The sequence below is a fragment of the Temnothorax curvispinosus genome, unplaced genomic scaffold (genome assembly GCF_003070985.1).
Source record: "Temnothorax curvispinosus isolate PA1 unplaced genomic scaffold, ASM307098v1 QBEX01014852.1, whole genome shotgun sequence".
In the NCBI taxonomy this organism is placed as follows: domain Eukaryota; kingdom Metazoa; phylum Arthropoda; class Insecta; order Hymenoptera; family Formicidae; genus Temnothorax; species Temnothorax curvispinosus.
In genome coordinates, this window is record NW_020224632.1 from 1 (window position 1) to 13,258 (window position 13,258).

Consider the following 13,258-nt stretch of genomic DNA (forward strand, 5'->3'; position numbering starts at 1 on the left):
AACTCTTCCAATCTCCCAGGGAACACGCAAAACGAGGTCCGGTGTTCCGAGCCTCTACTGAGAGTTCTCAGAGTGTTCCCGAACTCCATCCAACTTACTCCCGACGGCCATGGTTCAGCGAGGTCGAGTGTACTCAGCCTCGTAACGAGGGTTCTCGTAGCCATCGCCCCGGGCGTCCGCACATACCAATCGCGTTTCCGCTTGCGTGCAAATGCAACATAACGGACCGCGCCGAGGAGTATATAGAGTAGGAGAAAACCGCGTTTCGGTAAAATCGCACTTTATGTAAAACCGCGCTTCAAAAAACTACAAAACGCCGAGTGCATTTGCACTAATTTGTCTGTATATCTCGCGTTTCGTCAGTTTTGTTATTATATCAAATAAAGTTTGTATATATGATAAGTCATTTGCTGTTTTTTGGGCCTTCCACTCAACTTCCTAACAAGCGATCGAGTCCGCGTTCAACTGAAACCCCGGTCGTCTCCTAGTTAAAGGGCTGAACGAAGCCATTCGTAATATCTCGCGTTCTCGCGGAACGGATTCGGCGATTCGTTCGGCGCGTTTATTGCGCGCCCGAACAATATATAAGTCATAGTTACATAGTTTATATTTGCAACAGCTTCTATATTAATCACCAAATATAAGATTATTATTTTTATGATATATATAAGTTAAATTCTCATGTTTAGTTTTACTTTTTCATAATAGCAGGTTATCCTAATAAGTCATGTGAGCTTCTTGGACTAAAAAATTACGATTGGAGTTGGCTGCGAAACATACAATAAGCATTATTCTTCCTGAAGATCCTATTCTTGACGAAGTTAAAAAGTATTTACATATGTCAGAATATATTATCGAAGATCCTCTACAATGGTGGAATAAATTAATAAATGAAGTTGTCACTGCCGAATTTGTACAAATTGGTATGCTGCATTTATGCCTTACCGCGATTACAAGTTCAGCATCTGAATGCGCGTTTTCTTCTGCAGGTTTGCTTATCACAGCAAAACGTTCTTCGTTAAAACCATCAAAATCTAATAAAAGATTATTTATTTGCGGTAATTTCAAATTAATAAAAGATATGTATTTAAAGTCAGTAAAATAAGTTTTACATTAAGTATAGTATTCATATTATTTATACAACTTAATATGTGAATAAATATTTAATAAGTAAGAGAGAAAGAAGTCTGATATCTGATGGTTATATACAGTGAATTACATTTTATTTTTGTTACGTATGATGGTCAGGAATAACATTTTAAGATAAATTTTATTTTTTTTTGTGAAAGAAAAGACATTAGTAATGCTAATGAAATGATCGTATTTTGAAAACAAGTGCTGAGTATTTATTGTTTGCTATTTTTGTTCATTCCGATAAATTATCACTCGCCAATTTCGCCGCCGCTGAAAAAGAAAATTATTATATAAATATATTATATGTATATCTGTTTCTATATAATCTATATTTGTAACTTCGTAATTAATACGATATTTACAATACGTGTGCACACGCAAAGCTTTTTCTTCAAATAAACAATCACAACAATTCACTACCATTCATTATTGCGCTGTTCATAGAGCCTGTAAACGCTAACGTTATTAATGCATTACCTCGGAAGGAAGAGCGTTGGTAGCGAGCAATTATGACGTATAACACTACCAGTAATGACGTCACGACAGCGTTTGGTAGCGCTATTATAGAGCTCCGCGAACAGCCAGTAGCGCTAGGTAACGCTAATAGCGTCACCCCGAACGCACTCTACATGCATGCGTTCTTTATCGCCGTTATTGAGGCCCGTTTTTAGCATCACTAAGTAATCGTGCCGTTCATGCGTTGTGCAGATTGTGCTTTGTAAGTGCGTGTAGTGACGTCCATAAATTGCATAAGTATAAGTGCGTGTTAAATTGTGCCATAGTAAGGATAAGGATGGACGATATCACAAAAAATTTATTGGAATTTTGGGACGTATGTAGTCTCATCGATCATTTCAAAAGTAATAATTATATCTTTCTTCAAGATTACAGTTTTATCTTGTATGTCTTTTATCTTGACTTGTAAACAGAAGAAGATTTGTAGATGGTTGCTTTACCAGAAATATAATTAAGAAGCTCTGCACAAGAACGTCCGTACCGTAAGCTGTATCTTCGGTCAACGCAACGAAATAAGAACTTCTTTCTTTCCTTCTGATGAAATGATTGCTAAAAAATTACAAACTGCTAATAAAACAAGAAAGTCTTAGAAGTAAAAACTCTAATAGATGAATTATTTTTAACAATGTTAATTTTTTGATATTTTTATTTTACAATTTTATTTGATATTTTATTTTTTATTTTATTTTACAATTTTATTTGATATGTGATTTACAATTTTAATTAAAAAAAGTTAAGTTACTATTGATGACGTATGAACCTTTATAAAATATATACATTTTTTAAATTTTTGATATTAGTTGATAGAAGTTATGTATGATATGCTATTAATATATTTTATTAAAAATAAATATTAACAGGGAAAATAAATCATAACTTTTATTATATATACCTATTTATTAATTGTTTAATTAGAAATTAACCTTAGTTTCATTATGTGGCCAAAACTTGTACTTATTGTGGCGAAAACTGGTGTTTTGGTGGCCAAAAACGGTGAAATCGGAACTTATAATATAATTTTTATTTTTAAAACATTTATTTAAGTTTATTTGTTTGCCGCGATCTTAAGTTTTTTATCTAAAAAATTCTTAAAAATATATTAAAGTAGTTAAAAGCGTTACATAACAAAAAGAATTTAATTAAAACGCATTTATTTCGTCAAAAATCCTTAAAGTGGCCACAAATGGTGCACCGACCCTAAATGGATTCTATGTTTGCATAGATAAGGTATTATATAAAGTTTCAACGGCATTAAAAGCAGTTAATTTATGTTTCAAATATTTCATGTATTTGATGTTAATTATTCACCAGAAAGTGAACACATTTGGTATACACTGCAGTTTTGTCTTTACAAATTTTCTACAAAATATGATAAACAAATTTCATATGTGTTCGGGCGCGTAATGAGTACGCCGAACGGAACGCCGGATCCGTCCAGAAAAGACGCGAGATCTCACGTGCGGCTTCGCGTTGTGTTTTCGATTATGCAACGACCGAAGTTTGTAGTTAAATGCGGACTAGCTCGCCGGGTCAGGAGATTGAATGGAAGGCCCAGAGACAGTAATTAGCTTGTAAAATACGATAACAACGTTTATTCGATATAATAGATACAAATTGACGGAACGCGGTATGTATAGACAATGGTAGTGCGAATGCGCTTTGGCGCGATCTGACGGACTCACGGAGTGCGGTCTTACAGAAGGTGCAAACAGAAATGCGGTATATACGAAAACCGGTGGCGCGGATGCAATCGGCGCGGAATGAAACGCGGTTGGGATATACGGCAGGAGGCGAAGTCCCGGGGTCACGACAGCGAGAGGGCTCGCTGCGAGGACGAGCGTGCTCGACCCCGCAGAATCGTGATCGTCGGGTTTTGGTAGGCTGGAGTTCGGGGACACCTGAGAGCCCTCAGTCGAGACTCGGAGCACCGGACCTCGTTTGGTGTGTCGCCCTGGGAGTTTGGACATTAGGCTTTGTCGGGAACAGCGGAGCGCTATTGTGAAGACGAAGTGCCGGCTCCTGTCGGAGCGCCGGCTTAAATACCCCGGTGCGGCGGGTTCGTTGAGAGGGAGGCCGGTTGTCAGGCGAGTCGCGTGGGGATATGCTGACGCGCGCTCGCCTTCGGCGCGGATCGGCTCCCTTCGCCGTTCCCGAACTTATACATATTGTTTCGCGTGAGAGGCCGACACGGGGAAAAGTATAATACATATAACGAACAGATACAAATTTTTACAATGATCAATCGCAGGAATCTCCAACAATATGTAATGCCAATTATTAATACTTTCAACTCCATGACGAATTAATCACTTTATTTTAGATGTATACTATATTATTTTATGTTATATACTTAAAACAGTATTAATTATTATTTCAATAGTTTGTTAAGTTATTTTACTTATAAATATTACTTATTCCTTTAACTGCATAGACTACTAAACATTAAAAAAATTATTGTATAACTATCTGCCATAACATGTATATCTGTTCGTTTTGCAATAATAATTCTTTAACAGTCACATGTCTCATAGCACATTTAAAAATGGTGCACAACGCCTCACATTCTATTTTTATATGTAAACAAGACAATTGTATGGGTACCTTCATAATTTTATATTCATTTAAATGCTATTTAATACTAAAACATCCCAGTCAAAATAATACAAATGTTTCTGTTATATCTGAACTGCATTCGCTAAATAATAATTTGTCAGAAATTTTAAAAACTGATGACTTGTTTAAAAAATACACTAATGCTGAATATTTATTGAGCACAGAGGCTTGCGAACAAATAATGAACGATCCGTCAATAACGTTAAAAAGATGATATAGTAACAAGAAACGCTGCTTTATTTGTTTCAAAATTATATTCTAATAATTCTTTATTACGATCGCTTGCACATAAAATAATACAATATGTAAGCAATTTTTATAAATTAATTATTGAAATTATTAGACGTAAATATGAAAGTACAGAGAGTGAGCGAAATGTTTCATTTAGTATAAAAGATATGTGCACAATTTTACAAAATGCTTTTGCTCAGTTTAAAACTGAACATCTAACATTAAAATACTTTATACAATGCGGTTATCTAATTATGCCACAGTTTATAGATATTGCTACTGCATTACATCCAAAACGTTACATAAAAACACACATAGGCATGCATGTAACAAATAAATCGTTACAACTTATTCTTTTGAGACTTGTATTAAGGAGATTTTTACAGTTACCAAATATTTTGCAGATAATAATAAAACACACGTGTGAAAATAAATGTAAGGTAAACGTCCCTATAGCGAACCATTTAAAACGCCTGGAAAATTGAAATTGAATTTTTATATATATTAACAAATCTTATCTATAAGCGGATACGACGAAACGAAAGCTTGGATTCTCTAGTTTCTGGAAACCATCCAATAATTAGTTCCATCGGTAATAGTTGATTTTTTTCGAAAAATGCGAGAAAAGGAAATGTCCCACTACCCGGCCATCAGTTTTTGGTTATGTCCCGATACCCGGCCACTCGATGTCCCTATTACCAACCAGTCGCAAATGAAAGTAGAGACAACTTTTTTTATTTTATTCACTATTTCTTTATTAGTTAGACTATGTAACTTTTCGTAACTTCAGGTAACATATAGTAACTTTTCGTAAAATATCTTCGCCTTACCATTTTTTTTGTTTTACAGTTTTTTTTCAGTATTTTATAGGTAACACATGCAGGTAACATATAACAACAGTTTGAAAAATATCTTCGCTTTATCATTTTTGTTTTTGTTTTTTTTTTTAGTTTTTTTTTGCGGTTTTTTCAATTCAGTCAGCTGCTTTTTTTTCTCTTCTCGTTCCAGTTTCTTTTGTTTTTGCGCTCGCTTCTTCTCTTCTTGCACACGTTTCTTCTCTTCTTGCATTTCCTTCCTTCTCTTTATCCTATCTTCTTTTTCACGTAGAATGTTTCTTTTTTTCTCTTCTTTAGATTTTTCATATTCCACCCACTTATCGGAAGTAGCCACAGTGGGAGGCTTGGGACCGTTGAAGAGCCTCTTCCTTTTTTTGTTTGGAAGATCCGGGGGCCAAAATAGGGCATCTTTGAACGGATCTGGAGTACCTTCGCTCTGCTGTCGAGTCTCACGCATAATGCTCGATTAACCTAAATTCGCGGTTCGAGAGGTTACGTTCAAGACTTTTCCAATGTAAACAATCTGCTGACTACATAATAGCAATAACGAACTCGTTCGACGAAGCCAAATTTGTAAAATGTTAGATATCATACTTACTGCAAATAATCGCCTCAGTTTAGCGTAATTTTAAACACACTTTAAGCACACTCAACAAGCACACTAAACAATGCCGCGCGTCAATGCTAATTGTTTGTGTTAATTTCTATCAAGGTTATGGCCGCTGAGTTCGTTGCGTCCGGCAATTGGGACATCACCCGATCGCCTGGTTGTACCAGTATCCAGCCACTTGGTTCGCTATTGGTATGTACACCATACGGTAGTAGGTAAACTAGGGGAATTCTAATCCACCCCGTAGGATCTGAGGGAGGGGTGAAGGGCGGGGGGGTACGACGGGCGCGTTCTCCAGCGTGTTTTGATAGTACCATTGATCGTACCCGTTTTGCGAGACACCGTCCGTTATCTTAGTGGCACTTTGATATGTATTAGGTATTAGAAGATCCTGACCGACCACTGGCTGGCTATCGACGGCATGCGAGTTCTCGATGCCGCTTGGCGCGTAATCCGGAGGTAGCACGGGCATGTTGTCGGGTACCGAATTCCCTCGGATACTCGCGACGTTAAAATTAGCAGGATGTTGAGCTCTCCCTTTTACGGGGCTCGAATGCACCTCTAACGATTCGCCTAAAGGATCGATGTTTTCCCGACTTGCTTCCAATGTTGAGTTGACCAAAATTGCTGGTTAATTTCTCTGCAGCTGTAGGAGCGAAAGTACGATCATCCTTCTCGCCGATAAGAACGGTTTTGGAAGGATCGCTCTTCGGTGCGTCGTCAGTCAGTACGTTCAGATGATGGTGGTCTCCAATCAGTGATTTGACGTCGCTCGATTTAGGATAACCGCGTTTTCGTGTGCCGCGGGGGCATTTGCGGTTGCGCCGCAGGTGACCGCGTTCGCGTTTTCGCCGCGCCGCGGGAAGGGGTCCACGTGCAAAGGCCGCGTCGCGGCGTCGGCCCGCGTGACGTCACACGGCGCGCTCTCGCTCGCGTTATCTCCTCCTCGTTGATGTTCTCTCGCGCCCCCGTCCCCCGTTCACGCGCGTCTTCTCGTTCGCGCGCGGTCTCTCTCGCCCCCGGCCCCCGTTCGCGTTATCTCTCTCTCGCTCCCGTCACCCATTATAGCTAGATTATTTTTTATATTGTTTTAAGTGATTTCTTTTTATTGGAAATAAGAGGAAGTATATTTAATAATTTATATGAGACAGATGAGAGAAAACGTATAATGATCGCGCGACGAGTGCGGCACACACATTCTTATCGAGAGTTCTGTAATTCTAAACCGCTGACGGTGGACAAGGGAACGGTAGACAGAAGGAAAGATAATTTTAGATACAGTGATATGCATTTTAATATACATTTATTTCTCATGTAATACATCGTGTATAATATTATCTGCAGCATACGCCAACAGTTCACAATCAATAATTAAATTTTTGTCATAAAATTCACGCAATATTCTAACTGCATTACATTTATCGGTGATATAATTTTGGCGTAAAATGATTACAAATTGTTTAAATTTTTTACTTACGCCATGAACATTTTGGCATAATTGAAAATACACATTCTCGACGCAATGTTCTAGTTCGAACAAGAAGAGTACGGTTGATGGTTTCATGTACAAGCTGGTGGCGCACAATGTCAATTTTGCAATATCCGCATTACGTATTTTAACAAGTTCCAGATCTCGAAACGCTAGCGATGATGGCGCCGGTGACTGCACGAATCGCTGAATATCTGCACGTTTTTCAATGAATGTCACCCACGTTGCATGAGGCAGAATTATCCGATTGCCTCGGTTATCACCAATAAGTATATCCACAGAGGACATAGGTCCCGCGTTGATTCCAACATCCAAAAATTTGTACGCTGTCGATGTCAAGGCAAATCTCCTTCCCAAAATACGAGGCGTGTAGCGGGGTTTATTAAAACTGAAAAAATACAATTATGTTTATAAAAGTTTTTTTTTGCACAAATATATACGAAAATTAGCGGTACTTACTCATTGTGCTGTTTCTCGCACGTTTCATCCTGAATCGGAACGTAGTAGTTCGCACCGTGAGTGTTTATCGTAACTGAAGGCTGTTTGTACTCGAACTGTATAAAACTCTCGACTGCGCGCGCTAGAATTCTTGTAGAACATTTATACATATAAAAATGCGAATCTTGCAAATAGCGCCAATGTACGGATGCTGCATGGTGACCACCACCACAATCCACATACAATATGTTAAATGTGATATCTTTGTCAAGAACATTCGTGATGAGATTATCTCATCGGGCAATAGCATCAAATATGATTTTTTTCAAAAACACATCGCGACGTGTCTTGCGATGATTTCATCGAACACGTGCAAAACTGCAAATTTTGCAAATAGCGCCGATGTATGGCTGCTGCAGTTATACAGATCAAATCACCGAAAGTCAATGGTGCGATATCGTTTTCAAGAACATACGTGTCTCGCGATAATTTCATCGCACACGTGTAAAACTGCAAATCGTACATTTTTTCAGAAGGCGCAAATGTATGAATGCTGAGATCACGGTGAAATTAGATATGATAAAAAAGCAAACTATGCATCATTAGTAGAATATAAATAGACGAATCTAGGGGATACGCTCAGTAATCGAGAATTGGAAGTCGTGAATACAACAAATTGTGTTAGAAAGAGGATCGTGTGATAGCATGGAGCAAGAGTTGTTGGACCAATCCCCCTTTTAAATTCGCGAGGAGACTTTACCGCGTGGGAGCAACGATGCGACGAGTTTATTGAATCGTTGGAAGAACAAAACCGAATTAAATGGCCACGATTATCGATCGATTTTAAACAGCCATCAATCGGTTTCAAACAGTCGTTAGTCGCTTGTATCGCATGACTCGAAGGTCTGAAAGATTCGGTACGTCAACGTTTCGTGCATGTGGGCGCCGGATACAGTGCGAGTGAGACAGGACTCAGATGGCGCGAGATAGATACGGCTTTTGAAAGTCGTATACTGACCGGTGTAGTAATAAATTCCAAACACATCGACCCTCGTCAATTTCTCAAAGATGCGAGAGAAATTGTACTCATTCATGTGCGGAACGTCATGCAACGACATGACAGTGTAAAGATAAACACAATGTTTAATGGTGAATTTGTTGCGGGTGACAAACGCGCGAATAAAAGTATTGCAACGAGAAACTATGAACTCTTTCGTGAGTCCGATCTGCACGAGTGGTACAAGCGACACGTTATCGAGCTTACGCTAGCATCGCTGGAGGAATTACAGGAACGTGATAGCGGATGGGCGTTGTCGCGTATACTTATAATTTGACTGTTAACGTCAACAAGTACAATCCATTGCACGCGGAGTGTTTTGTGGAAATACCGCGAAAAATTAAAACGAAAAGAGCGGTGATAAACGTGCGAACAATGGGCAATGCATGTTTCGCATGGTCAGTGGTGACTACTCTGCATCCAGCCGAGAGACACGCAGAACGGAAATCGTCGTATCCTCATTACACATCGGTGCTAAATCTTACAGACATTAAGTTTCCAATGACGCTGGATCAAATTAAAAATTTTGAAAATCACAACATCTCTATCAACGTCTACAGCATCAAGAAAAAAAACAAGGAACTTGCTATCCTGCCAATACGCCTCACCGATCAAAAGATGGACAGACATGTAAATCTGCTGTACATGCATGACGACAACGTGGGACATTTTGCATGGATTAAGAACCTAACCTATTCCGCCTTGTGAGCTCGCAATTGAGCAGGCACCATGGTCGGAAATACTTTTGCGATCGGTGAGTATACATCTTAATAAATAATAAAAATAATTTTTACGCGTAAAAGGTATATAACAATTTTTATTATTTACAGGTGTTTGCACTACTTCCTTTGCACCAGCTCCAGCGAAAAATTGGAAGCCCACACCGTCGACTGTCGGGAGATGAACGACTGCGCGATCAAGTTACCGAGCGATAACGACAAGTGGTTGGCTTTTAAGAATCCCAACAGGAAGGAACGAGTTCCGTTTATCGTATACGCCGACCTGGAATGTACTCTGGAAAAGATGGAAGCGGATCCGGAAACGTCCAGGTACACACATCAACATCATCGCGTATTTAGCATGGGATACTACGTGCATTGCTCGTACGACGAGTCGTTATCAATGTATCGGTTTCGTCGCGATAAGGATTGCGTCGCGTGGTTCGCCAAGGAGCTAAGACGTTTAACTCACGACGTAAAGACCATCTTGTCTGCTAATGTACCCATGGCAGATTTCACGCAAGGCGAGTGGGAAAAATTTAACAGCGCAACGCACTGTCACGTGTGCGAAAAACCGTTCGAGCCAGACGACGTACGAGTACGCGATCATTGTCATCTGACCGGTCGATACAGAGGTCCGCGCATTTAAATTGTAACTTAAATTACAAAGATTCGCATTGCATTCCCATAGTTTTCCACAATTTATCGGGCTACGACGCGCATTTTATTACCACGGAAATAGCTACAGCGTACGAAGGACGTGCAGACTTACTCCTAATCACAAAAGAAAAATACATTTCGTTTATAAAAAAACGTTAAAAGCACCGAAGAGAGAGATAAAGATAAGAAAACTTGTATCAAATTGCGATTTATCGATTTATACAAGTTTCTCACCGCTAGTCTCGACAAATTGACATCTTATCTCAGCAAGGATAAACTGCAAATATTACAACGCGAATTTTGTAAATTATCCGCAGAAAATTTTGATTTGCTGACACGAAAAGGCGTATTCCCGTACGAGTACATTGACTGTGTCGAAAAGTTGGAGGACTCGTGTTTACCACCGCGCGACTCGTTTCACAGTTCATTGACAGATGACACCGTATCCGAGAGCGATTCTTACGCTCACGCCGTCAACGTCTGGCAGCGGTTCTTCATTCGAACGCTCGTGACTACAGTGATTTATATCTCAAAACCGATGTCTTACTGTTGGCCAATATCTTTGAAAATTTTTGCGATAGCTGCGTCGCGAGTTATGGACTCGATCCCGCGTATGATTACACTCTACCGGGTTTTACGTGGGATGCTATGTTGAAGCATACACATATTAATTTCGAACTGCTCACCGACATTGACATGGTCATGTTTATGGTATACGCGGCGGTTTAAGTCAATATTCAAACAGATACGCGCTGGCCAACAACATGTACATGCAGTCGTACGATCCATATCGAAACCGTCGTCGTACCTGATGTATTTCGACGTAAACAACCTGTACGGCTGGGCAATGAGTCAACCATTGCCATATGCAGATTTTCAATGGGTCAACGACGTAACGGATTTTAATGTTATGGATGTCGCGTTGGATTCCTCGATAGGCTACATTCTCGAAGTCGACTTGGAATATCCGCAACATCTTCACGACGCGCACACTGACCTACCGTTCTGTCCGACGCGCGATAAACCACCCGGTAAGCGGCAGGACAAGCTCCTCGCAACATTATACGATAAGAAACGTTGTCATACATTATCGCGATCTGCAGCAGTGTACTCGTCACGGTACACGTCTCCGTATATCAAAGATTTGCCGCATATTGAAATTCGCGCAATCTCTATGGCTTCGCGATTATATAGACCTCAATACAAAATTTAGAAAATTGGCCAAAAATGATTTCGAGAAAAATTTATACAAATTGATGAACAACGCTGTGTTTGGCAAAACCATGGAGAATGTGCGCAATCATGTTGACGTGCGAGTAGTGACTCATTAGGAGGGTAGATATGGCGCGGAGGCAATGATAGCGAAACCAAATTTTCATATTTGAAGCGTCTTTTCGGAGAATCTAGTAGCAATAGAAATGCGAAAACTCGAGGTGAAGTTCGACCAACCAATCTACGTGGGTACGTGCATCCTCGATATATCCAAGACATGTTTGTATGAATTTCATCACGAGTACATGTTACCGTTGTATTGCAACAAGTGTAAAGTCACGTACAGCGATACGGACAGTCTCATTTATCACATCGAGTGCGACGATGTGTATGATACCATGAAGCGCTACATTAATAGATTTGACACTAGCGATTATGCGATCGATCATGCGTACGGTATCAAACTCGCCAATAAAAAAGTTCCGGGCTTGATGAAGGACGAAAACAACGGTGCGATAATGACTGAATTCGTCGGGCTTAGAGCAAAGATGTACGCCTTGCGAGTAGACGGTAAGAAAGATACGAAAAAGGCTAAAAGTGTTAAGTGTAACGTCGTAGCCAGGTGGATAATGTTCGACGATTACACGCGGTGTCTGCGCGATGAAATTGAAATGACGCGACAGCAGACCTGCATAAAGTCCAAACAACACGAAGTGTACACAGTGCCCGAAACGAAAATAGCTCTAAATCCGTACGACGATAAGCAATATATTATACCCGGTTCTACCGAAACGCTGCCATGGGGACATTGTAAAATATCATTGTAAATGAATTATGTGAATTATCAAATCCTAACCACTTAACATAAACCTTGCGACTGCGCGCTTCAGGGGCGAGTTCGGAAACGATCCGACGAGCATGCCCGATGGAGAAGATACCGACTAAGGGGACGAAGGCGACGATCGGTAACGTGCGACGCCCAAACCAGAGTAACCTATAGAAGCAATGGGCCAGAGGACCACCCCGCGTACCTGGCGCACGAGGGCGCGATGTCAGATTTACCGACGGAGTAAGGTTCCCGAAAAGGGCATCGGCTTTGGGAACAAGGACGCCCGACGAATTGGGTGAAACCTGGGACACAGCCCCAGGGGGTTTGCGTCATGACCCGGTGAAATCCCCGGGAAATGCATCTTCTCTGGGGAGAAAAAGGTCCGACGGACTCGCAAGAACCGGAAGAACCTCCCCAGAGGGTCGGCGCTATCGTCTGGCAAAATCCCGGCGAAACGCATTTTCGCCAGGAACTCGTCCGTCCGATCGTCTCACCAGGACCTGGGACACCATCCCAGGGGGTCGGCGTCAAGGTCAGACGAGTTCCCCGGGAAACGCATCTTCCCCGGAAACAAACGACGGAATCCATCACGAGAGGTCCTGGGACACCCACCTAGGGGGTCGACGTCGTGCTCCGACGAGATCCCCGGGAAACGCATTATCTCCAGGAACAGTGGCCGGAGAGGTAATATCAGCTCCCAGAAACCCAGCCAGGGGGTCGGCTTCAACGGCCGACGACACAGACGTCACACGGACGTCATCCACAGGAAGAACACCCAAAATCACCATCAGGGGCATCTCCGAGGAGGTGCGCAAGGGTCGGCGCCGTCCGCGTCGAGAAATTTCCGCGAGTAGAAACCTGGTGCAGCGCACAGTGGGCCAAAACGGCAATCTAGCTGGACAAAAGTCGATTTT

The 13,258-nt window shown here is 40.9% G+C and overlaps 1 protein-coding gene across 1 annotated transcript; it reads left to right on the forward strand.

Annotated features, from left to right (window-relative positions):
• Positions 1-9,299: 9,299 nt before the first annotated feature.
• LOC112465030 lies at positions 9,300-12,460 on the forward strand. The gene is made up of 4 exons (XM_025032389.1): positions 9,300-9,628; positions 9,755-10,118; positions 11,818-12,137; positions 12,406-12,460. The coding sequence occupies exons 1-4, from the start codon at positions 9,300-9,302 to the stop codon at positions 12,458-12,460; spliced, it is 1,068 nt and encodes a 355-aa protein (XP_024888157.1).
• Positions 12,461-13,258: the final 798 nt, after the last annotated feature.

Coding starts and splice junctions, on each gene's coding strand:
- LOC112465030 (XM_025032389.1), top strand. CDS start 9,300: ATGGGCAATGCATGTTTCGCATGGTCAGTGGTGACTACTCTGCATCCA. Junction 9,629..9,754: donor AACCTAACCTATTCCGCCTT/GTGAGCTCGCAA, acceptor TATTATTTACAG/GTGTTTGCACTACTTCCTTT. Junction 10,119..11,817: donor TAAGACGTTTAACTCACGAC/GTAAAGACCATC, acceptor TTTCATCACGAG/TACATGTTACCGTTGTATTG.